The 25151-nt window shown below is 38.1% G+C and overlaps 1 protein-coding gene across 1 annotated transcript in view; it reads right to left on the reverse strand.

Moving 5' to 3' along the window:
* Positions 1-25151, reverse strand: part of GALNTL6 (polypeptide N-acetylgalactosaminyltransferase like 6) — a 457489-nt gene that overhangs the window by 53984 nt on the left and 378354 nt on the right. Inside the window, 1 exon segment of the mRNA XM_040555653.1 lies at positions 24204-24387. Coding sequence (XP_040411587.1) covers positions 24204-24387 — 184 coding nt within the window.

The following is a 25151-nucleotide window of genomic DNA, read 5'->3' on the forward strand; positions in this document are numbered from 1 at the left end:
GATGGCACCATATAGCACTGTATGCATATTTGCAACAGTTGGAAAACTTTGAAAAAGACAGAAAAGGCCATCAACCTAAAGTCACTGTCATAAATTTCAAATTACAGAGAAGCCTTTTTTTTCTGTCTGCTGCAATATTACAGGCTAAAATTTTATTTCTGTGACAGAGAATGCTTCAGCTGGGCAAATGCGTAGTTACTATTAAAGTAATAGTACACACTTCCACAAGGAAGTGGCAACACTGATTTGGTTTCACTGGGTTTCCTTTTTGGTCACCCCACCGCTTCCATGCCAGATCAGACCAAATAATTAGTGAAGGCCATTTCCAGAACATTTATGAGTTGCAAAGACTTTAAGTGGAAGCATAGTTAAAATAACCTTCTCCTGATTCTTTAGCAAGATCTTTTAAGATACTGCTGCCTAGCACACTGATGGAATCAGCTTTTCTTCAGGGTCCTGCAAACTGCGCGTAGTGATCCTGATTCAAGCAGACAGAGTGCTCACACTTTGCTAAGCAAATGAGACACACAGTTAATGATAGGGCCTGTGATCTGCCATGGAGCAGAGGATGTGGATGAATATTATTCCTTTGATCAGTCCTTCAGAAGTACTGTCAGCAAGTACCCCTGCTCTACCCTTGCGCACACATGCTGCTTCAAACTCAGGCAGGAAATGGGGACAAAAGGTAATTTTAATATTTCATTTATTTCTGTCTTTAGGGTTTAACGCAGAAGCCTGAAATCACTGCATAGTGACAGGGAGGAAGACTGGAACCTGTGTAGCTTCACACCATTGCTACAAAAAGCAGGTCACCCATTTGCCATTGGTCAACAATTTCAAGAACATTATCATTATGCTATGAGAAGGCATCAGGAACAATGATGACAAAAAAAAATGACTGAAGAGGCAAACATAGCCAAAGATATTCTGAGATCCCAGAAATGTGCTTCTAACTGCATCCTTGCTATTTATTAAAACTCTATAATTTGGTACTTTACCTACTATAGAGGGGAATGGGGAGGCGGGCACTTAACTATAACGAAGTTAGATTTCCCCTTGTCTGCACCAGAGGCACAACAAATTTTCTTGTAAAATCTATGAAAGAGTGAAAACAGTTTTTCAGAAATAGAACTGACAGAAAAACACTGGAAACCACTTCACAGTAAGGGAGTAAGGAGCTGAAAGCTGATGATGTTGAGCACTTCATTGTCCCATGACAGCATCTGCTTTTAATTTGATGTTGTTGTAAAGATGGGCAGGCAGGGCTGTGGAAACCCAGGGAAATGAACCTTCCTGTTTTATCATCATAATAAATCCCATTAAAAAAATCTCCATTTGATAATAAAAACAAAATGGAAGTCTGGTCTAGGGATAGCTCTCCACATTTGCATAAGCTCATTCACTCTGTACTAAAAGTGCATGGAAATGTGCCTTAGCAATAATGACATAGATAGAGAGAATATCCACAATGTGATCTAAGGAGATTAATATTTTGGGGCTTTGAATAGCAAGACTGTCAGGAATTGCAGAAGATACCCAATAGCTTATTTTATTTCCTCACAAAGAGTGATATCTAGTATTCTTCTTTCAGAATTTGGATGTGAACTGGTTGTTTAGAAAAATAATGTTATAGTACAGATAGTTTTCATTAACTGGTTGTAAAATATTCTGATGGCAAGAGCTGTTGATCGCTGTTATAAATGTCTCACTTCTGTTAGAAACTCTTTCAGCCATGTGAATATTTGATATGCAGCTAAGAGGAAAAGGGTCTATCCAGGTTGAAATATCACATTTTTCCTTTCTTCTAAATATAAAATGTGTGAAACAAGCACACTTATTACCCTATTTACTGATAATGGTCACCTCTAGAGGTTAAGCCACTAGAAATCTCTATCACTCACTACACGATTCTGCTGCCAAATAATGCCTTGCAAAGCTGGCTCTTTAGACGGTTTAAGTGTACGCGGAATACGCTGCCAGTGAAATTATGCTGTTGTGCATGAACTCTGGACCCGACCTCGAAGGCAAATAATGACAATGGATTTTCCACGGAGTTGTGATCATTTGCACAGGCTGTAGTGCAAACATTTCTGAACCACATCAGTCTCAGAGCCGGAAACAAGAATTCCTATGTACTGTAACAGCCCACACATAGAAAAGCACCTCCACTGCGTGGGATGACCATCCCAACCCACCCCAGCCCTCCAAGTTGCAAACTAAAATTTTCACATAGCTTGAGAGTACAAGACACATTTCTGAGAACAGCAAGCAGAAGGGGACCTCTGAGAGTAATGCAAAGGCAGAACAATGGCAGCCCCCCCAAAGTAAAGCTGCTCCATGTGGGACTGGGCACAGAGCTGGCACCTGGGTGACTCGCCGAGGCAGACCCCAGCAGCCTCTGCAGGCTTCCTCCTGCACCCAGAGGCTCAGGCTGCCCAGCTCCCCTTGTGTGCCTGCCAGGTAACAGAGCCAGCATCAAGAGGGGTCACCCCAACCTCTACCTATCTATAATGAAAGCACCCGAAAGAATGAACCAGAACTGGAAATGATAACATATAAGCACTGCAATGCATTAACTCAAATCCCAAGACTCCTGCCTATACACACTTCCAGGAAATACTATTCTTCTGCATTTATCTAGATTAATAGCATACAGATAAAATAAATGATACTATTATTTTAAGAAACAACTGAAGAGGCAGAAAAATTTGGGGCTATCAGCCATTCTGACTCATTTCCAAAAATCTGCTAGTGAAAGCCCTATCATTTCAGACTTAAATTAGAAAACACACAAAAGCCATATCAAATCCTGAACTGGCAGGAAGATAGCTGGACAGTAATAACAAACTCTTGCAACTGATCTATAAAGGCTTTATTGTCAAGACTTCACAAAAAAAAAAAGGCAAATCCTTAATAACAAAATAATCAGAATAATCTATTGTTAGTAATAGCAGTTACCAGCAACAATCGACCTGTAGTTTCATCTGATCTCCTCCATCACAGTCACATTCATCACCACAGACAAATGGGCTCTATATTGTCTGAATGGTTACTGACAGATAGTCTCATTAGGTGGATGATATTTATAGGATGGAGTTGGTAATACTGCTATTATTTTACAGACTACACAAAGGGTGCTCAGTGCTTCTAATCTCACAAATTTCTTAGCTCTGCATGGAAGTACTTCAATGCAAATGCAAAGAGGTGCAGTTACTTTAAGGCCCTAGTTCACACTGACTTGTTTTCACTATTCCACGGCTTCGTGATCTGAAATGACAAAAGCTGTCCTTGGAAATGTGAACTGAATCTTGGTAAACGACCTAGGTGATGTTGTAACCCTCCCCCAGTGTCAATGTACAGATGGGCTTCACACCTCAACTCATCTGTTTTCCCTAGAGAGTCAAACTGCTCAGTCTGCCCAGAAACTTCTCACCATGGGACATCACTTTACCCTGCAGGCATGTACATCACCTTGGTTTGTACCTCTCAGCACCTTTAAGATTATAGTCTGTTATTTAGTGACAACGGCCATGATCAACAGGATTATGCTAACTAAATAAACCTGCATGTTTTGAAGGATGTAAGCACTCTCGATTACAGGATCATGTCTACTCTGTCATTGCAAGTTCATTTCTTTTGAACTCTTGACCCAAGTCCTCTGAACTCATCCCAGCTTGTTCCCCAATCCCTGCTGGGGAACTCCACAAGCTCTCAGGGTTCCACGTCTCCGTGGCCAGCACAAGCCCAAGGGCATGGACCTCAGCAGCAGCTTCCACTCCCTCCACTTGGGGCAGTTCTTCCTTTACTTCCTTAAGTAAAAATATTCACCCACTACCAGCTAAACAAAAATGGGAATAATGATGCCATACACAGCAGAAGTCTGAATACTTTGCTAACATACATTTTCCAACAACTTCTCTGCAGCTAGCGGAAGAAAGAGCGCTCATAGATAGGGTAACAGTAATTAGGTCAGCATGACATTAGTTGTCCTACGCTTCAAAAAAGATTTTTCTGAAAACTTCAGTTATAACACAATGCATAACCAAACTTAATACATGCAGTAAATTGTTGGCTGTCATTATCAGTAATAAGAGAGAAGAGCTACAGTTGCAAAGCAGCTGCTGTAGCATTCAACCATATTCTGCTGGCAAGAAAATAAAACTAATGGAAAATTTAAAGGAAGAATGTTATGCATGAGACTTCTCAGACAACAATTAAATACAAATTGCAAAACACAAATAAGTACATTATAAAACATGGAATTGCAGGTCAAAGACTGAAAGTACTAACATTGACAGAATCTTTTATAGCTTTCTTTCTGAAGATATACACAGAATGATATTGAATAATAAAGATGAAATGAAACAGAACACTGTGAATATTTTCCCCTAATGACTACACTTGACAAGCAGAATCATGTTTCCACTGTAATTAAGAAGATACTATTCCTTAACAACTAATATTAGGAGTAAGTGGGAAAGCCAACCAAGCCAAAGGGATAAAATTCTGCTTCCATGTATTGTTAGAAGAAACCCCATTCATATTTGTGTTCAGGGTTTTAGCGATGAGGCTTAATGTCTCAATGGAGGCAGAGAAGCATAACAGTCAAAACTAAGGCTGTGTTTTGGGATCAGGTGAAGTGGAGTCCTGACAATATCTTTCAATGACTTGTGGATGAGACTATTCCGAAGGCCAAAATCTGCTCTAGCTGGAAGATACAATTTCTTGGACAATGAGTAATAGCAAGAAAGAAAGACTGAGTACATTTTCTTAGAAAAAGAATGAGCTTCACAGAGGTCGCATTCTGTCTTTGTTGCTTCTCTTGCCAGAGCACAGACAGCAGCTTCAAGCAATCTGGCACAGCATGCTCCTGTATTAGTCGTTTTTCTTCCCTCATGCATCACCCGGTCTGTACCGATACCCTCTAGATACCATTCAATTAATCTTGGGGTGGTTCATACACCTGCATTTCCCAAGGAGAAAAGCTCAATGTAGTCCATCTCCCTGCATAGAAGGAAATTCACCTTGAGACTTGATTTCAGTTCCTCTGGAATTTCAGAAATCAGAGAGCATCAAAGCAACAGGTGCACTGTCCGGCATTCAGTTTTTAAGGAAGAATACAGTAGAACACAGACCCTCATACCAATCATACTGGCGCTATCTGAAGCAATGACTAAGAAGAAAAGTAAGAAACACTGAAAAACATCTTCCTGTTTTTGCTTCTGTAACTTCAAGAACTCTGGTAAATACAACGTAGATGCCAACCAAAGATCCACGTATGCAGTCCTGTAGTTCCTCAAGATCAAGGCACTATTTGCCGTGCTCTAATAACAGATGCGAAGCTCCAAATGAATATCAGCATCCACAAACTCCTGTTGCCATGAGCAATGGTGTCCACATGATAAACACAATGCAACTGATCCAATGTTCCTACAGTAGATCTTAGCATCTCTGTGGAATAATGAAGTTCACTCCAATGTCAAGATACATTCAGAGTACGTGTGTATGTATTTCATTATCAAGATGAAAGCCAACAACTATGTATTCAACAGGAAACATATAAGACATTCTTGACAAATAGTATAAGTAATAAAAAGCTCCTGTTTCACAGAATGGAATATAGTCCAGAAAATTTTTCTTTTGCATGAAGGATTTTGATTTTAGTTTATAACTACAGAGTTTTATCCATGAAGCATAATTAAATTGTACTCTAGGTGGAGATGAAAGTAAGATTTTTAAAATATATTTTCTAATAGGAAGTCATTATGCAATTTATTGTTGTAAGTAACAAAAAAGAAAAATAATTTTCAGAAAGCATGTGGCTTGTCTGTGGATTTAAATAATCATTTGAAATATCAATTCTTGCACAAAGGTATTTGTTAGAAATTGATACACAAGGAGGGGCTTTCCTCAGTCACTAAAATTCTACCTGGGTCTGCCTCCTACAGCATCAGTGCAATTAGACATCCTGGATTCACGCTCTACTAGTTAATTGCTGAAAACATCTTTAAGAAGTGTTGCGTTGTAAGAATTAAAAAACTTACCTAGAACTCCAAATAAAAAGTTTTTTGGGCTACTATGCAGGAAGCTACATTTAAAAATCCTTTAAAATATGATTTCATATGTGCCGTCTAATGTCAGGTCTGAACATACTGCTTGAATTTTGCTCAAAATTATTTTCAGTACTCTAACTCTAAATCTTTAAAGTAACATTATTTAAAACTTAACCATTTCCTATTATTTTAAGCTCTGCAAAACTGACTTTATGACAAGAGGTTTAATTACTATATATTTTTTTTTTAATTTTCTTCTTAGGAACCAAAACCCATAAATGAAGTACTTCAGTGAATTAAGAATGCTCATCCTAATATTTCAGTTACTAAACTAAGCTCATTGTTGGAGTTAAAGAGTTCAGCAAATCATTAAGTGCTCCTCTTCTTCATAAAAATATGGTTTTCATAGCAAAACAAATAATTGTGCACAAGACAGTTCTGAATGTCAAATAAATCTCCCAGAGCAGTATTTAAAATTCTACAGGTGAGGGCATTACAGCTACTTATCTCTAAACCAACACATGAAACATTTTCAAGGTACTCCTACCACTTAAATCAACACCAATACTCCTTCAGTTTATATAGCACTCCTTAAAACATTAAGGGCTGATGAAACTAACATATTTGATGGTGTAGAAGCAGATTGTCCCTTCACACAACGCCTTTGCCTGATGCTAACTGCAGTAAATAAACAAAGTGTGAAACATAGGCTACAACTGTCTGAAATTGCCCCAGTTTCCATAGGAACAATTAATCACTAGCCACTTTTTACTGACCTTTTAAAATCAGACAACAGATATAATGCCCTCCGGGTTCTAGATTAAGCAGCTGAAATATAACGGGGTCTCTGGATGACTATTGCATCTTTCCTAGGCATGGTGGCCACATCTGGACACAGTGATGCACCTGCCACTTCACAAGTATGCAGACTGGATAAGCTACCCACTGTTTCTTATGGATGTTAACACACTTAAATTTGTACACTGTTGTTTATTTAACAATTTATGTCTCTCGTCCTAGTCACAGTGCTAACAAACTATTTTGTGCTTTAAATTTCTCCTCAACAGTGGCCCTTGATGCTTTTCTTGCTTTCTGTGCTGAATCTCATGTTACTGTCTTCTAATAATTTCTTTGATTTGCCAGGATCCACTTTCATTTTGACCCTGTCTTCCCAATTGACTTTTAATATCCAGCCAACGTCAACTTGATGCCATTCATTTGCTACCTATTTATTCAGACAATTAATGAAGACACAGAACAGAACTAGGATGTAGGGTTCTACAGAGACAGTTGCCTCGGGGACCTGTATCTGTCTTTGAGACGTTCTTGGTCTAATATCAAACCATTGACAGCTACTCTTTGACAGCAATTTCTTCTCATCCTGTGTGTAATCATCAGATGAAAATTAAAGATGCATCCACTCTCTAACCAGCTTGTGAGGAAGCAACATTGGCAATACCAAAAGCACTGGAGAAAGGGCACATTTACTTCTTCATTGTTCTAGGTAGCTGAGTTCCTAATATTGCTTAACAGATCTAATGACTTGCTGCTACCAAAAGGGTGAGAACTCATTCCCTGGCTCACTGCTCACTCCTCTATTCCTCCCTGTTGTAGCTTGCAGATGTGTGGTCTCCTTCCCACGTAACTGCTTTGGTCCTCTCAAACTGCTACAAAATTCATTTAAACGCCATAAAATAGGCTTTTTTTTTCCCTGAGCTTCTATTTATTATTTATTTTAGTGAGTTTACGTGGATCCTGGAGAGGGGTACTGTGAAGACAGGAAGCAGCACTAAGTCAGCATCACAAGAGACTGCGGAGAGCAGGACCATCTTCTCACTATTCTGGTGGCAGGGAGCTGGTCATACTCTCCCTGTGTCTCATGGCACCATAACTTCCATTAAAGAAAAAAAAATCAATTCAATATTATTAATTTATTATTTTACAGATAACTACAAGTAGATTATTCAGTAGTATTTCAATTTCAATCCATGCTCAAAGAGAGCCTCATTCACTTCTTTCTTTTGATGAGATGGTCTACAATATCCTCCAAACAGAGAATAGGTATTCTATAATATCTACCATCATCCTTTTATTTATTTTATCCACAGTCTTTCAATAAGCTTTCCTCCTACCTGTCCCAAAATTTCATAGCAAGTATACATAACCTTGTATATCACAGAAATTCTCCTCCTCCTCACTCTCCACATCAGACTTGCAAATCGCTGGGGAAAACCCAGTCTGCTGTACACTGCAGAACACAGGGAGCATTTTGAATTTTAGGCTGCTGAATTTTGAGGCAGAGGACAGTATGCCCATCCTTTCCAGCTACTCTGCACTCAGCAACATCATTTGCAACCAGCAGCAATGCCCCGAGACTGCAGGCTTCTGGATGCTTGAAAATCAGAATTGGAGGATTGCTCCAGTTTTGGAAGGAGCTGGGGGAGCTGCAGCCAGCCCAAACCTCCATCTCAAAGAACTTTTCCTTGGCTCAACTCTCCTGCTTGTTGTTGTTATTATCAAGAGTGTGTTGACCCTACCTTCAGGCAGGAAAAGTGTGTCTGCAAGGTGCACTCAGACTGATGACATCCAATATTTCCCTTGGAGGACACCAGCTGGAGCATCCCTGAAGCCAACATCTGACATCACTCCTGCAGGTAACGAATGTGGACAGATGGCTAATTGGCTTCAAGCCTGTCCTCCAGGATGTTCTACTCAGTAATCAAGCTTACTTCTGATAGTGATAAAATATAACAATGCGGACAAACATTTGGTGTTATACTAACTTTTCTGATTGTTCTCATTTGGTTTCCATAACATCAGCATTTGTATTCAAAAATCCCTAATTCAGAACATTTGCCTGTTGAAATCTGATTCTTTTTAGACTTATGAAATACGTGCAAGAATATTTGAGTATCTTTGTCACTTGAAATCATTCAGTTAATAATATTTTGAAATCTGTCTGCATGGATTAAAAGTTCTAAATTCCAAGCTGTGTTTGTTGTGACCATTCAAACCGAGTCACCTGGTATAATATTCCTGGCTCTCCTTGCCTCAACATAAATATACAGCTGCTCACTTGCTTTGCCATAAGGCCCATGCACAGAAAACAGAACTATCATTTCTGTGCATTTTGAGATAATAAAGCTGTGCGTGCATCAGCTGAACAGAAATGGAAAGAGGGAGTACTGCATCTGTCATTAAGTATTGGTAATAATTTAGTTTTATATTATTTCCTTAAATCTATACATGAGAGCTAAATGACCAAAAATATTTAGGAAATGTTAAATACTTTTTCCATCTGAAGGACAAATTAATCAATTGAAATTAGTTTAATTTAAAAAGAAGATAACAGCTGAAAACATGGGGGAAGAGGATGTAAGAAGTAGGAGCTAATTTTAGTCTCAACAGTCCTCTGTGGATGCTTCTGTTTGAATTTAACACTTCAGCACCACAGTGTATTGAATTTAGTATGAGATAGTTTATAGAGAATTGTATGGTTGACAAATTCATGACAAATTCAAATGCAGAGAGCTTCAAAAAGCAGACACACTACCTGTGACAATCAGAAATAAGAAAGAGCAGAGCCCTTTCAGTCCTGTATTCCAGAGGGAAAGCACTATTCTTTCCTCAATACCGTAGGTGTAACAACAGTTCAAAATATGAAAATGACCCCAAATCCAGAATGTCTAAGTCTTTGTCTAGACAGACAGATACCTAGAGTTATCATGCTGAATTTTGCTCTTTTCCATTTTTCATATGGGACATGATTCTCTGGTAAGAAGCTTGTTCTTTGCTTCACCTATTACATTCAATATTAGTTTCCTTCTCCTTCAGTAGGAAGCTTTGATAAGACATTCACTAAAACTTGTGATTCAAACAAAACCTTTTAAGAAAGATCATATTTAAAAGCTCCCAGTGAAAGATCAAACAAACAAAAAGTAATTTCTTTTCACTTAGTGTTCTTGGAATTAACAAAATAAATTTCTGATTTAATTTCTTAAAACTTTGTTTCAATCTAGAGTAAAAAAAATTACTGAAGGGTGTTCATGGTCTTTTGGACACTAGCTCAAGGGTTCATTTCATCTGACACAGTTATCAGTGTCAGATGAAAGTTATCAGTACCAGACAGTCAGTTATCAGTATCAGACTTAAGAAAAAAAAGAAAAAACTGGGCTCATTTGCCACTGTACAGGGGACCAGCAGCAAAGCCTATTTCTCCCATACAGCTTACTCATGGCCAAGACAGAGGTTGTGTATTCTGGATACCTGAGAGTACATTTTTTACTATAGATTAGAGATACGTTATGATTGCTAAGAAGAACAATGATTTTTTAGCTAAGCCAGCCTAGTCAAATTGAAAGGAAACTGTCTGGGAATACTCTAATTTGCCATGAGACAAATATTAAGACACCTAGATACCTAATCAAATGCTTCCCAAGTTCCCCATCCTGAAACTTCAGTCCATTTTAGCAGAACATGGCTCCAGCTAAAAAAGCAGTAGATCAAAAACCAGCTAAATATTCTCAGTATTAGGTTGGTAAGAACTGATTTAATTTTAATTTCCATAAAATAAAAGGTGAGGCATGGAAAACCAACAACTAAAACACTTGGCACATGGAGAAGTGACTGTCCTAGAACAGATCACATTTCATAATTAGTTTAGGTCTATTTGGTTTTGCGTATCTTGAATGTTTAATTTTTGCCCTGCTTGGTATTAACTTCAATGAGATGACAATATCTTCTCCAGGGTTTCCCAGCCCTGCTTTCAGGTTCCTGTGAACTACAGTTGGTATTTGAAACTACTGTTCCAAGTATTCAAAAAACAATGAATATATAATTGGGACATTTCTTTTTTCCTGTTTTTAACCATCGCTAAGATAATTACGCTCCAGAGACACTATCTGACTTAGCAGCAGCAATGCTGAATAATTCAGAAATATGGAATATCAAATGTGCAGAAAGGAAAGCTGTCATGAAAATCCCCAGTGGTTTATTTTAGCTAACAAATCTGACAGCACTTCAGCTACCAGTCCTGCTCTGACACTGGGATGAGTTACTACTGATCTAGCTGTTCTCGTCTACAGATTTTTTTGCTTCTTTACTGAGTCCCAACAAGAGAATTTCCAAAACAGTACATTTTTCAGACTGAAATACCTAACTTTGAAAAATGGATTACAGACACATATTTTTTCCATTACTAACATATCTCTGTAAGGAAGTGTATACTGTTAACTTCACTCTTACAGTGACCAAAAAATAGACAAAGGAAAAAAAAAAAAGGCTCAGAAAGACAGAATTCTCCAAAGCAAATATTAACAGACTCTGACCTTATGGTTAACACTGGGTTTATTTAAGCAGATACCAAATATACAAGGACACCAGAAATCTCAGGGTGTGTTTTCAATACCAAAATGCTGCTCATCTCCTACCATACTTCCGGCTGGTAAAATCTACTTACTAAAATCTTGCTTACCAGTACAATATGTTTTTAAAATCGTGAATGATTTAAAAAAAAAAAATCAGATAAATGAACTGCTATAATTCTTCCTTTTTAAAAGTATTTTTCTACACTATGCAAATCACAATAAGAAAAATATTTTATGTTTACTTGAGCTTTTTAATAAAACTGCATCTGTGTTAAGTTAAAGTGATGCTACCAAAGAGTTCAGAGTCAAAATAATTTGTATCTCTGATTCACGTGGATTGTCTTCCCCTAAACAAACAGCATTCTAAATATAGAAATATTAAATATTAATTATATGTATACAGGACCTATCCAAAATAATTTCCAAATAATTTTCACTTCTGTCCTCCAGCTTTGCGAGAACTATTCCCAGTGCCATGATATTACTATCAATGATGTTGCTGCAAATAAGATAGTAAACAAAAGGCTATGTTAATTTCAAGCTTCATTAGAGAAAGTAAAAAACCATCAACACTTACTGAGTGAAAATGGACTCAAGTATTGGAAAAGAAACATCCAAGTTCTACGGAAACCTTTCAAATACATCTCATCTCAGTGCTCTCCTGCACATCCTCTGCCCATTGCTTCGTCAGAACCAAGACTAAATCATTTGAAATTTTGCAGTAATAGTTGTTCCAAATACCTGAGATACGCAAGGTCAGATTGTTCAAGAATGGATGCAAGAAGTATCAGATAAGCTTGGAAAGGCAAAATACAAGTTTAAGATCTATCAATGGAGATCTTTTCAGCAGGTACAGATCACTAGCACTGCTGAAGATCACATGCGGTATGAGACTGCATACAAATCTGGCCAGCTATTTTCAGAAAAAAGGAAAAATGGAACTTATCACAGAGCTGTGCCAGAATAATCAGAGGAATTATGAATCTGGAATTGTATGAGAAAAGGAAGAAACCCATCAAAATGAAAGCTAATTTGTCTTTAGAGACAGAGCAGGAGTAAATCTGATAGATCACATATGTTTAAACACCTGGCTGCTTAGGTACGTACAATTCATTTCCAGAAAGACCAGCCTTTTCAGAGATTTGTGAGGTATCAACTCTATTGCTGTCAAGTTACAGGAAGTCCACCAGTCTTGCTTAATGGATTGAACTCCACGTCTTTCTGATTCAGTTCTGCTCTGGGAGTATTTTGGATTCTCTATTACGTCTAGAATGTCATAATATGCAGAAATTTACTAGTTAAATTGTTTCAAATTAATGAAACCATTCAAAACCCACCATCTTGAGAAGTATAGCCATTGTCTTACTCTTTAAATAATATTTCTACTAGTGCCTATTATTTACAGATACAGAGCAAAGTGTCTTTTAAGCTTCTTTCAGTCGTCTTCCATATTTCTGGAAAATTTGTTTTCCAGATGGGTAATAGCTGTTTTTCCATTCAGGACATGCTTCTACTTTGCTTCATTTCTGTAACTATTGTAAAGAAGTTGATCAGAGCAAAAGAATTTAGAGGAAACCTACTTCTTTAGCATCTCAATTCTAGCACTGTTTAACATGAGCTTCTGTAGAAATAGATACTTAATTCTAAATGGCTCATATGACTTCGTAGATGCACCTGATAGGGCATCTGACCCAGACTGAGTCTCTGTAAAAATGAAAAGTGTGTGCATAGGAGAGTTAATATGACTCTGCCCAAGCAGCACATCTCTAATTTCACCTAGAAATGAGTACTAGGGAGCTTGGGTTCTTAATATTCCTCACTATTACTTAGATTTTACCAATGTATCCTTAGTAGGAAGCTTCTTGAAGCCAGAAACTTGATGTCTGAAAACAGAACAGAAAACAAAGCCTTGGTATAAATTAAGGTATAAATGAACACCCTATGCTGTAATTTTGTGTCTGTTTATTGTATGTTCTCCCCAGGGAAAGAAGGAAAAGGTTGCTGTGTCTAAAAAACAGCAGAAGCATGTCAGATTCCATTCTGGGCTAAGAGGAGATTATTCCCTAACTTGTGAGGAACAGGAGCAGGGGCTTGCTGAGATTCTGAAATACTCTGTAACCTTGAAGGGCCAAGGGCTATGGCAAAACAAGCTCCAGGACTGCATTTGCCCTTCCGCAGCTGTTATCACACCGGAGAGTTGCTGTTACGAACTGCTTTTACAAATAGTATTTCTACTGTTTTACTGTTACCAATGGATGAAATCTACTCCAAAAGAAATTCTCATTATCTGTCCACTTTGACTTTGTACTTTTTGGTATTAAATTTCAGCCTTTTCTCTTTGCTAATGCTTGAACTGCGATTTTGTTGTTGTTGCATGTCAACACTGATAATCACCCTGTGAACCTTGCCTGAGAACCTTGTTAGACCAGATTTTTCTATTTCTTTAATTCATTTCTCTTAGAGCCTAATTACAATCATTCTTGTTATTCTCTTCAGCTTTATTGGGTTATATAGCAATAACTTCCTAGAGGTCTACTGTGTTCTTGGCTCTTGGATGTACTCACATGTTCCCACAAAAAGGATCTGTAGTTGGTTTAAACACATTTTTTAATTTTTCCTCACTTAAAATCGTCTTATTTTCTTTATTAAGACCAAGGCTAATATGCATAGGTCAACGAGTTTGAAGTCAGTGTCTTAATTACATACCAGCGAAATAGCTTTGAACAAACTTTCCCTTAAAATTGTGTCTGTAAATGTTTACCTGTAAAACTTTCCTTACAGTATTAAAAAACCAGCTTGGATTGCAATAAAACTGACTTTCAAATGGGAATTTGCCCCATCAGCCAGTAGGTGGAGATGTAGTCCAGTAATTACTGCAGAAAACAGCTATTGGCAGTCCGTGATCCAACTGAAGTTTTGTATAATACAATTTAACCAAGGTTAGATTTCTTAATAAGTATTAGATGAGACAGATGAAATCTGTATGCAGTTAAGGCCCATCTATCAGCCTTGCCAAAGACATTCTTACAGTCTGTGGTCAGCTGTGCCCACAGCGTTTAAAAAAAACGGAAAAGGCGGAAAATTAAACATGTAATCATAAGACATTTCCTAAAAGTAGACCATGTGCTGTTGAGTATCTCAAAAAAGAAAAAAAAAAAAAAAAAAAAAAGAAGCTTGATCAGTATTCTGTTGCACAACATTAAAAACATACCAGTATAAAGAAACATGTAGTGCCAGTCATCCAAATACCCCTATTTTGACAAGCTTTGAGTCCTTTTATGCCTACAGAAATTACAAGCATTTGATTACCTTCCAGCAGATAAATGAATGTTCTTAAAGCACTATCACTTCCATCAAGATAGTCACAATATTCTGTTTTGGCATCAAAAAATATGAATCTATTAAATTATCATTATAGAAACTAATACTGGAAATTGACTGCAATAGCGATAGTATTTTACGATTTACAAAAAATGCAATAATGTCTCCTATCATCTCTCTGATACAGAATAATAATAATATCTCTGCTTAGCAGAAATGGAAATGCAAACAATTACAATATAAAATTCAAAATATAAAATTTAGGGAAAATAGTTGGAACTTTAAAGTCATTGTTTTGTTTATGCTGCTAGATTTAAGGCCAAATAAGAGCAACACTGAAATAATAGAGCCCATATGATTTAGCTATATCGACTTAATTATAACTCTGAAACTAATTATATATATTGTAACTACAACTGCGCAGACAGGCAACCTATAACAAAGGACTATTCTTCTTTCCTGAATGCCCTTTGAACAAGTCAGGAACAAACAAAGATTGTGCTTTGAACAGTTTTGCTATTTAAAACTGTCATTCTGTCAAAAAGAATCACCGCAAAATGGGCTAAGCACTAAAACATATTGCAAAGAAGCAATCTGGGCACCTAAAACATTTCCTGTGGGGTGAGAACTCAGTAACTTTGCTTTTCCTTTCCTGCCTTCTGTGAGTCTCTTAGAAACCACTACCCTGAGGTCCCCAGACAATGGATTGAAATACTGCTCCAAACTACTTCCTTCCCCTGCTGTTTACCTTTCCTCCGGTACTCTTAGAGGTCCTTTGCATGTTCACAATGCTCCGAAAGGCAAAAACGTTGCTGATGTTCCCCTGCTGTGCTCCTGGCTTATCACCATCTCTTCCACTCCTAATTCACTGCATGTCCACAGGTCATTTGTACTCATGGGAAAACAGAGTGGTGACTTGGCCTAGCACAAAAGAAAACAGGTAGGTTCTGCAGAATCAGCTAATCTTTCTGCTTGAGAACCAGAAGAGAGTGGGGAGCGGCATACCCTCTTTCCTTGCAGGCACCTCATTCTCTGTCGTGGGCAAATTGACTCGAGCAATTTAAGCACCTACAGCACCTCTCCAGCACTGAAAATAACACCCCCACACCAATCTGACAATAGAAAATATCAGAAGTGTTGATTTTCAAAATTATTGAATTACTGACTTAAAGGGATCCCCACAATAGAAACAGGTATTTTTAGAAATGTGCAAAGCTGAGATATGAACCTTGTTCCCCAGTGAAGGACACTGACTTGGCAGTTTATGGAACAACAAATGCCAATTCTTGTGAGCCTCATTTATTCCTGGTCTCTCAAAAGATATGCACAGCATTTTATAAATAAACTAGCACAGCAAAATTTGGGGTGTTATAATAATTTTCACCTCAATGACTGCTGGAGGCATTTGCCTTCACCTCTTGACAAAACTCGTCTTGCAGCTACTTAGATGAAAAGAAAACAGCTGCTAGAATGTCTGGGGATAATTCAGAATGTGATCGTGCTTGTCTTAGTTCTAAGACCCCACATCATGTCAATACCCATATTGAACTCTCCTGATATTTAAACAAAATTTGCATTAACTCTCTTTTTTTCAGATCAATGTCAAATAAGTGATCAGATTCACAGATAACTGCGAGTTAAAAACTACAGAAACATGGACTAGACATAATGTCTGTCAGAGAGGTGCAAAAAACTGCTCATAGCCATAACTAAAAAGCAACCACCTATAACCCAACATCAGAAAGGAATTTGTCCTTAGGCAGTACCTGCAAACATTGTCCTGCACCTGATTCAGTTTAGTATTTCATTAAAAACTCACATTCAGCGGTCCTCATCCGTAGGGTTTTAAATGCAGCTTTTTGAATGCAGTTTTTTGCCTATCTGCACCAGTTTGGAACATGTGCCCATGAGCTTCAAGATCCTGATCTGAAAAGGGACCAGCTGACATTGTGCTGTAAATCTGATGCCATGTAGAGCTTGTGGAGGAAATCCTGTGTGTAGGACTCACAATGCATGAAACACGTGGTGCTCAGAGCCTCTCAGAGTTTTAAGACATTCATAAGGCTTACCAATTTTTACTGGGATCATTAGATGATTTATACAGGTTTGCACGGCTGGAAGCATGGCTTCTGAATAAAATAAATTTTCCAGAGACACAGAGGTGGTACCTGCACCTGTTCTGCTTTTGACTGGGAAAATGGAAGAACCACTGGATTTATTGCTGAAAGCTGGAGACATCACACATCTTGAATCCTGCCATTTTTACAATCTGGATCTAGAGTAGAGTTTGCCATTTGCAAGAACCTCAAATAGAGCACAAATAACAATGCACTAGATTTAAAGTAGCTGGAAGGTTAAACAGAATTCAAACTCTTGACAAGCTGGAGAAGTAAAGAAACAAAGGCCAAAAAAAAAAAAAAGATAAAAGTAAAAACGTTTAAGTATAAAGCATCACATTGAACTAGGGATTATGAAGACACATCACCTTTTTGGCCATGGAACTTTAAACAGATATGAAGACAAATGCCTTGCCTTCAAAAAGGTAAAATCTGAATTACAAGAGGAGGATGATGAACACTTGGATTGATACCAGTTCTGCAGAAAATGATGTGGAGATTACACCAGAACACAAGCCTGTTATGAATCAACATTGTCGAGGAAATGTAAATAGGAACACAGTCTCTGAGACAGGTAAAGCCACCCACCTGCTCTACTAGGAAATGATAAGGCTTCGGCTGGTGCAGTATCTGCTTTCAGTATTACAGGCTAAATGGAAAGAGTCCAGAGGAGAGCAAAGATAATCATCAGAGATGTAGAAAACATGACTTATTAAGAGAGACTGAAAAAAACAAGGTAATTTATTTGAAAATGAACAGTGAACAATCTGACACTAGTGTTCAAAAAGGTGTTCTCCCAGTGTACAGTGTTCAGGACAAAATAGAGGCGAGTTAAAGCCATGACAAGGAAATTTCTGGTTAGCTATTATAAATAAGAATAGTACTGTAACACTGGCTATATAATAAATTGTCTGGGCTGTTTACAGACTCTGCATCACTGGGGTTTTTAAAAGGAGGCTAGTCTATTTGTAACATTACAAATAGAGGGGAGAGGTTAAGAGGACAAAGTAGGAGACTTCCTGACATTTCTTCCTAGCCTCTTCATTTCATGCTTCCCGCATGTACTGCATTAGCAGCTCAATTTCTTCAAAGTGGACATCAGAAATATCTCTTCATCCCCAGGGCTAAGGTGATCCTATGTCAAGATAGTTGGACAGTCAGAATTAGGCTATATAGACAAAAAATCAGAAGGTATATATCAGCAGGTGAAGATGTTTCTGTACCATATTTAATTCCAAGAACCATCAGCATTGCAGAAGAAAGGAAGAGAAACACTGTGCTACTGTGGAGCTTCTAGCAGATCTTGTACATTCTGGGCGGAATGACCCTCACAATGCACATCCTGGCCCATAATAGTAACTTGAGTCGATGAACACATATAGAACTTGCTTTAATGTACTTATTTGGTTTGGCACTGTGAGGGGTCTAACAAAATCAGTCATTGGTTTTAATCTTGTGTTGGGAGCAGCCGTAGCACAGATATGGACTAAGCTGAGACTTAAGATAGCAATAGGTCATTCTCTAAAAAAACAACCACCAATGAGCTCAAACAAGCAGAAATGGCAGCAGATGCAGAGGTCGCTCCCAACATTAGGAACAGATAAACACTAGGTAAACAGGTAAATACTACAAAATATAAGAGAAGGACATTTGTTTTTGTGTAGTAGTACCAATAGGTGTCACCAAATTCTAGATGAAAGTTCTAGAAAAAAATACTTGAAAATACACACTTAAAAATAGAAATAATTACTTCAAAAGGGTGACTTCTTTTTCGTCACTGAAAATTGTTCAGATGGGATTTTATAATTTTGAAAGCCAAGTCATCTGTATCAATAGCATATTGATAGCTTTAAGTAGGTCGCCTGAATGCATTAAGCAACATATCTCAGTCTTCTTCTTGGCCATCACCCCAGTCTTTTTTATGTAAAGAAATATTAAATTCATATCCAGAAACTACTTAGTTTTCTAATTACTGGTAGTTTTGGTGACCCACTCTATGAATCTGCCCTAGCATCTGGGCATATAGACTATCAACCTCTGAAGTTAATACTTGTGGGAAGTAGCAGGCTAACAGCTCTAGAAACATTACATTCAAGATGTTTATGTTTTTATGCTAAACACAAAGTCCAAGTGTAAAAGAAATATGCAAATAAGAGTTACCACAGAAGCAGAAAAAACATAGCTACTTTAGCATTGCAGCGTCAAGTCTATGAACAAGATTTGGTCCCTTTTTGTCTTGGGGTGCATGAGCCCCGAACAACATTCAAGTGGAAAGTTGTGCATCCAAACTGAGTCTATCCAATTAAACCAGCATGTAAGACCCAACTAATTGCCATGTGATTCTCGTGAGGTTAGAAAAATGATACCAGCAGAAGATGTGATTCTTGATTTTTATTTTATTTATTTTTTATTCTGAAACATTGCACTTTTCTGTAGAGTTCTCCTGAACTGGCCTTCGGAGAAAATGTACTGCTTGTACAGAAGCTCTACACTGAAATCCCACCAAAGGCAGGAGAAATTAATGGAATATTCAGATCTTCATACATAAATAGTATGCATCATTGTTAGCACTTTTCACTGAAAAAAATCTGAAAATTTCATGGGGCCATAGGTGGAGAGGAGTTTGTAAAATCTATTGTTATCTCTGCTACCAGTCCTCTAAAAAACCACAGTCTGTCAAAACAATAAATCAAGACCTTAAATTGCACAGACTCACACTGGTTGGCAACTGCTTTTCTGTAGAATAATGCCTTTGCATCAAACATTCCTGTAGCACAGTTCAAAACCATAGATTACACTCAAGCTCTAAAAAAATAGACGATTGTTTCTGGTTGTGAGAGGTTTTATGAATATGTTTATAGGCAGAAATCAGCCATAAAAGACACAGACTATAAAGCACTGGGAGCTATAGAACAGAAATCATTGTCCATAGCACTTTCTAAACTTCAGAAAATGATCATAAAATTGTAAAAGTACTTGTCAGATTTGAAATATGGTCTTAGCAAAGGCTTTCTTCGCACCAACATGTTGTTAAAGTACATATAAATACTGAGAATAAGGAACTGCAGAAAAAAAGAGTATTTCTAAAACAGATTATATCAAATTCAAATAAAAGAGCAATCTGACAACAGCTTACATAGTAATAATATGGTTTTAGATATGTAAATCAACAGAAAGTGCCAAGCAATCTAACACACAACTGACCACATTAAGGTCATATGTTATATCCAAGGCTGAGCATCTATTATACAAGGGAAGAGAACAATGTACTGAATGCCTAACTACATTCCTTGAGCACATCCAAAATTTCACTAAAAGTACATCCATAATAAATGAATGGCCCTTACTACTGTGAAACCTCAGTCCTATAACTTGCCACACTTGTACCCTTGTAAAAGTAGCATCGTATCCTTGTATTTTACAAGTAGCTGTGGGATGGTGAAGCGTTTCTATTCCTATTTTACAAATGGGAAACTGAGTACAAAGAACTAAAATATCTCATCAAAGGTTACAAAGCTGCTTCTAATTCGTTGGCTAGCAAAGTATTTGCCAAACTATTGTTCTGGTCCTTTGCTAGAATTACATGATTCTCCAGCTTCGTCTCCCTTCAGGGAGGTCTGGAGATGACAGATCTACATCAGAAGGCAAAGAAACCATTGCAGAAAGAAATTGTCAAAGAGTAGTCAAGGAGTACTCATATACCAAAAACCAACTAACTTCTCACGTGGGTGCTGAGTACCAGTGGGTGGCACAACACTCATCTCCATCCTGACTTGCAGTTCCAGAGCAATATTAGGTTTCACCTGCACCTTTCCCTCTCTCCTGTATCATTATCCTACACCTCCATAAAACTGCTCTAAAGAGCTGTGCAGCCCTCTCCTATCCTAATCAATCTGTGCTATAATAATATGTATAGTATCTATTATGCTTTTTTTTTCTTTTTCTTTTTTTTTTTTTTTTTTGAGATGAATTGTTGATGCTTTCTTGTCTGGTTAGGAATATGCTGCTGCTGGCACCAATGGACACTGATGCCTTATTTCAGACAGGGCACAAGATAACATGAATTGATGTTATGTAACTGCTGCCAGGAAATAAAGAGCAGTCATCCCCAGCAGACTTGAGCATATCAAACACCCGTATTAAACTTCCACAAAGCTTTTAGCCCAGACAGGCTATTAAATCATATAAACTGACATGCTGTATATCACAGTCCATTATAGCAACAAGGTTACCCTATTAGTTTAAGTAGCAACTGCTTGGGTTAGGCAAACTTCTTCAGAGACTAGAGTGTTTTGCACCACAGAAGGGGAAACATCAGAGCATACAAGCAATGCCCCAAACCTCTACCACGGCACAGAAACAAGCCAGTGCAAGAGAACTTTGCAACAAAGGATGTAAAGATCTCTGGTGCTCCCCATTTACAGACTAAAAGAACACTTCCCAAGTCATCTCACATTTTGCTGAATGATCAGTGAACCTGGGTTCAAGACACTGAACCATCATTGTAACATGGTGATGATTTCACATTTATCTTACAAAGACCACTTCCCACAATACAGCAGAACCAATTTGCTCTGTGCCTGGTACTCAGCCCTAAATGCATCAAAGGGAAACTGTATGAAGTCCCCTTCAGAATGTATTGTGGAGCCGTATGTGCATCAAAAGAGAAAAATCACTATGGCCAACTGTGATGAACTGTAAATGTGACAAATCAGTTGAATACTATATAACACTTCTGTTGTTTCCATGGCACGTGAAAAGGGAAATCAACGAAGAGTTCACTGATTTAGACTCTGGATGGGGAAAAAAAAAAAGGGAAAAATTAATTCCAGAAATGTTAGCTCAGCTGGCACTGGAGTTTGGTAAGCTCCATACTATTGTCACAACAAAAGCCTACCTGACAACCCTTCAGTTTGTTGTGCCAAAAGCAAATCCTGCTGATGCCCACTGCAGCAGGATTTTGATCATGTGCAGATGGAAAGCAAATATACCACACGTATAATACAACAACCACTCTTAGGTCTTCTTCATTTTGATCTGTTTTTATGTAGGTTAAGGCTAATGTAACCTTTTCTGCTTTACACAAATACTGGGCTAGCATTTTAAGTGAGGGGAAAACTCATCAGCACAATTTTTGATTCACATAGCCGTTATTTGCTGGTGTTTTACTAAAAACTCTGGCAATTTTCCAGTTCATTAAGGATCAGCTCAGATCTAATGCACTTAGCAAGAAACGGGGCTATTAGAATACCAATAGCAAAATATTTAACTTTAAAAAAATATCCCTACTGCTTACAAAATAGTGACATAATAATTATGGTGTTGACTGAAGCCATTTCTAGCTATAGTGTATATGCACCTAAAGGAAAACTGTTCTGCCTCTTTAATTCCATAGAAGCTGCCTTGGTCAATTAAGTTACTGATATCTAAACATGAGTTCTGTAACATTTACCTTATTTATTGTAAGCAAGGTATTAAAAGCCCGAGGTGTCAACAAAGAAGGCCCTAAGAGAAAAGTAGTACTGACTTTCAATTAGAAAATAATTCCTCAACTAAGCAAAAATACCGACCATTAAACACACTTCTACTATTGCCATTTTAGACAGAGGGTACTTTTGAGCAGATTGTCCTAGCTCAGACACCCTTCAATCCTGTTCCCACATGCTGAGTGCACAGAGTGGTTCCCTGTATGGTACTGCTTTTCAACCTGCGTCCCTCTGATGCAGATCTTGTCACGGGGATAACAAAGGAAGACTCTCCTTGATTTATGTAAGAATCAGGAAGAATCAAATTACAAGGGATTTATAGGTCACACTGTCCTATATATTGTTCCTTGTGAAGCCATTTATCTCTGCATCTTACATACGCAGGCAGAGCAAGGTGGGTACCAACTGCTGCCACGATGGTCACAACAACAGTTCATGAAAATTGCCTCATCTGCTCTGTAGCGCATGAGGCCTTGTCTCTTCTATAAAACTTCCTATGAGTATCTCCTCTTCAGGCCTCTCTTGTCTTTGAAAGATGAATACAACAAACTGCAAATGTGCGAAACAGATGATAGCTTGCACTAGCAGTATAACTTTTAGTTATACACAAAGTTTGAATGCTGAACCAAATTATAGGATATGCTAGGTGACTTTCAGTAAGTGGCAAGAAATTACAACTTTTCAGAGGACGAGGAAGACTAGCAACTTCAGAGCACTGAGAACGCATTCACTGCATCCATGCTGTACAGTCATCACATTGGCAGCTGATGGAAAGCACTTCATCAGCACTTAAAAGAGCAAGATGAAGACTGATGTGCTTAGATGGGAATAAGTAAAAAGGAGCAAGCAGAATAATGAAAACAAGCCCAAATAATGCTGTAATCACCTATTTTTTTCCTGATGTACAACGGCTGGTCATTCCCTAAAGATACGGGTCATATTCTAAGTGAATCAGATCCATTGCTTTCAAACAATGCAGACTCTAAGACAGAGACACAGGTTTTCTGTTGCTATTGTTTCCAGGTTTTGTTTGGGGAGGGGAAAATGCTGAGTTTTTGAACAGCCAAAATCTGCAGCATGGCATTTCAGACAGTCATGAGCATCAAAGCAAGTCTCACTGCCAGTCCTGCTGAGATGCATGCTGCATGAGAGACCTAGAGACTCAACCATGTTGAACCATGTCTGGCTGCCTGTCCTCTCTCTGTTGATGAGGATTAACCCCATCTGATCCTCACATGAAAATTAAAAAAAAGGAAAATCAAAAAAAAGGATCTAATTTTATGAGGAGTAGAAGATCATTCTTGTGAATGAGCTGATCTATATGATATTGGGATCAGAGGCTGGCGTGTAAAAAATTATTTACAAATCAGCTTGACACTGTCCAGGCCTGTGCTGAAATTACAGGAACACATACAATAGCAGTATCACCAGCCACAAACAAAGCATTTATTGCCAGAATGTAGGCTCAGCGATTGATGCATGTATTGCATCAATCTTCAGCAAAGAAAACAACTAAAATATGTTCAGGATGTGTTCTGTGGAATAATGAGAATAATTGTAGTCATATTCATTCTTTGCTCAATGCCAACACTTTCTCTTAACTGCATGTATGAGTCTGTTTAGTTTTCACACAACCACTGGGCCAGAAGAGCTCAGGAAGCGTTTCTAACCACGGCTTGCGAATTTGACAACTGGCTGCCCTGATCTTTTCCCCAGTTTTGAAGTTTATAGCTGCTTGCTTTTACTACCTTTAATTAGTACAGCCTACAAGGAAATTCCTGGGCTTGGCTTCTTCTGCTACAGCTGCCTTCTTTGCTTGTTCTGCTTCATGTTCCCACTCTCCCCTTTATTGCTACTTACTCAAAGGGGTCGCTGGGATCAGCTCTCTGGAGCTCTGGAGGAATCGGGATTCTTTTGTAGTACATTTCCCAGTCAAAAGCTCCTCGCATGGCATCCCCCGCCTGTGCCTCGTAGCCAAAGTGATTGTGGTCAATGACATCGATCATAGGACACACGATGGTTTTGTGGTTTAGTGCAATCTGGTCTGAAAAATGAAAGTAGAAAATAGGAAATGGCATGTCTAGTCAAGCCATCTGTCATATTACTGCAAAGTGAATCCCACAGGTTTTTTGATGTTTGAAGATTGCTTGCTTTGCTCCCCATGGTCCCCAAATCATTTCATTTTTCATATCTGTATCAAACCTTTATCTAAATTGGACTTAATGCAGTTAGGCAATGATTAGAAGCATTTACAGTTCTTTAAAGGGAGGCATATCCCTGTGAGACCCACAGGAGTCCAGTCATCTATATCTCTGTCACTTTGCTACTCTGAGCTGTCCCCAATCTGTCAGCTATGGAACGAGCCAGCAAGCAAAATATAAAAATACTCCTTCAGCTGTGGGGAGCGTGTACAGCAAGCTCCTGAGAGAGAGATTTGTGTTCCCAAATGTGAATCTCAGACCTCGCAACCATTCAGCCTCTGTTCCCGTAGCACTAGTGTGCATCAGCTCTGAGATCAAATGCTACAAATTAAAGGCAAACTCCAATGCTGGGAACAAAACAGGGCTGGTGTCCTTTTTCTGTACCTTTCTTGGAGATATAAAGAGTGCCTCATGGTATTATTCCTACTCACCTGTTTTATAAAGAGAGCAGTTTCAGTTGGCTTAAAAAAAAATTAGAGCTGTGAGACTAAATCAAATTCTCATCTCTAATATAAAAGTAGGGTGGGCCTGAGTCTGCCTTTGGTGAATCTTATTGCTAAATCCCTTAGAGCTCCACAGAAAAGAAACGACAGGAAAGAAGATATGC

Source organism: Cygnus olor, chromosome 4, assembly GCF_009769625.2.
Source record: "Cygnus olor isolate bCygOlo1 chromosome 4, bCygOlo1.pri.v2, whole genome shotgun sequence".
In the NCBI taxonomy this organism is placed as follows: domain Eukaryota; kingdom Metazoa; phylum Chordata; class Aves; order Anseriformes; family Anatidae; genus Cygnus; species Cygnus olor.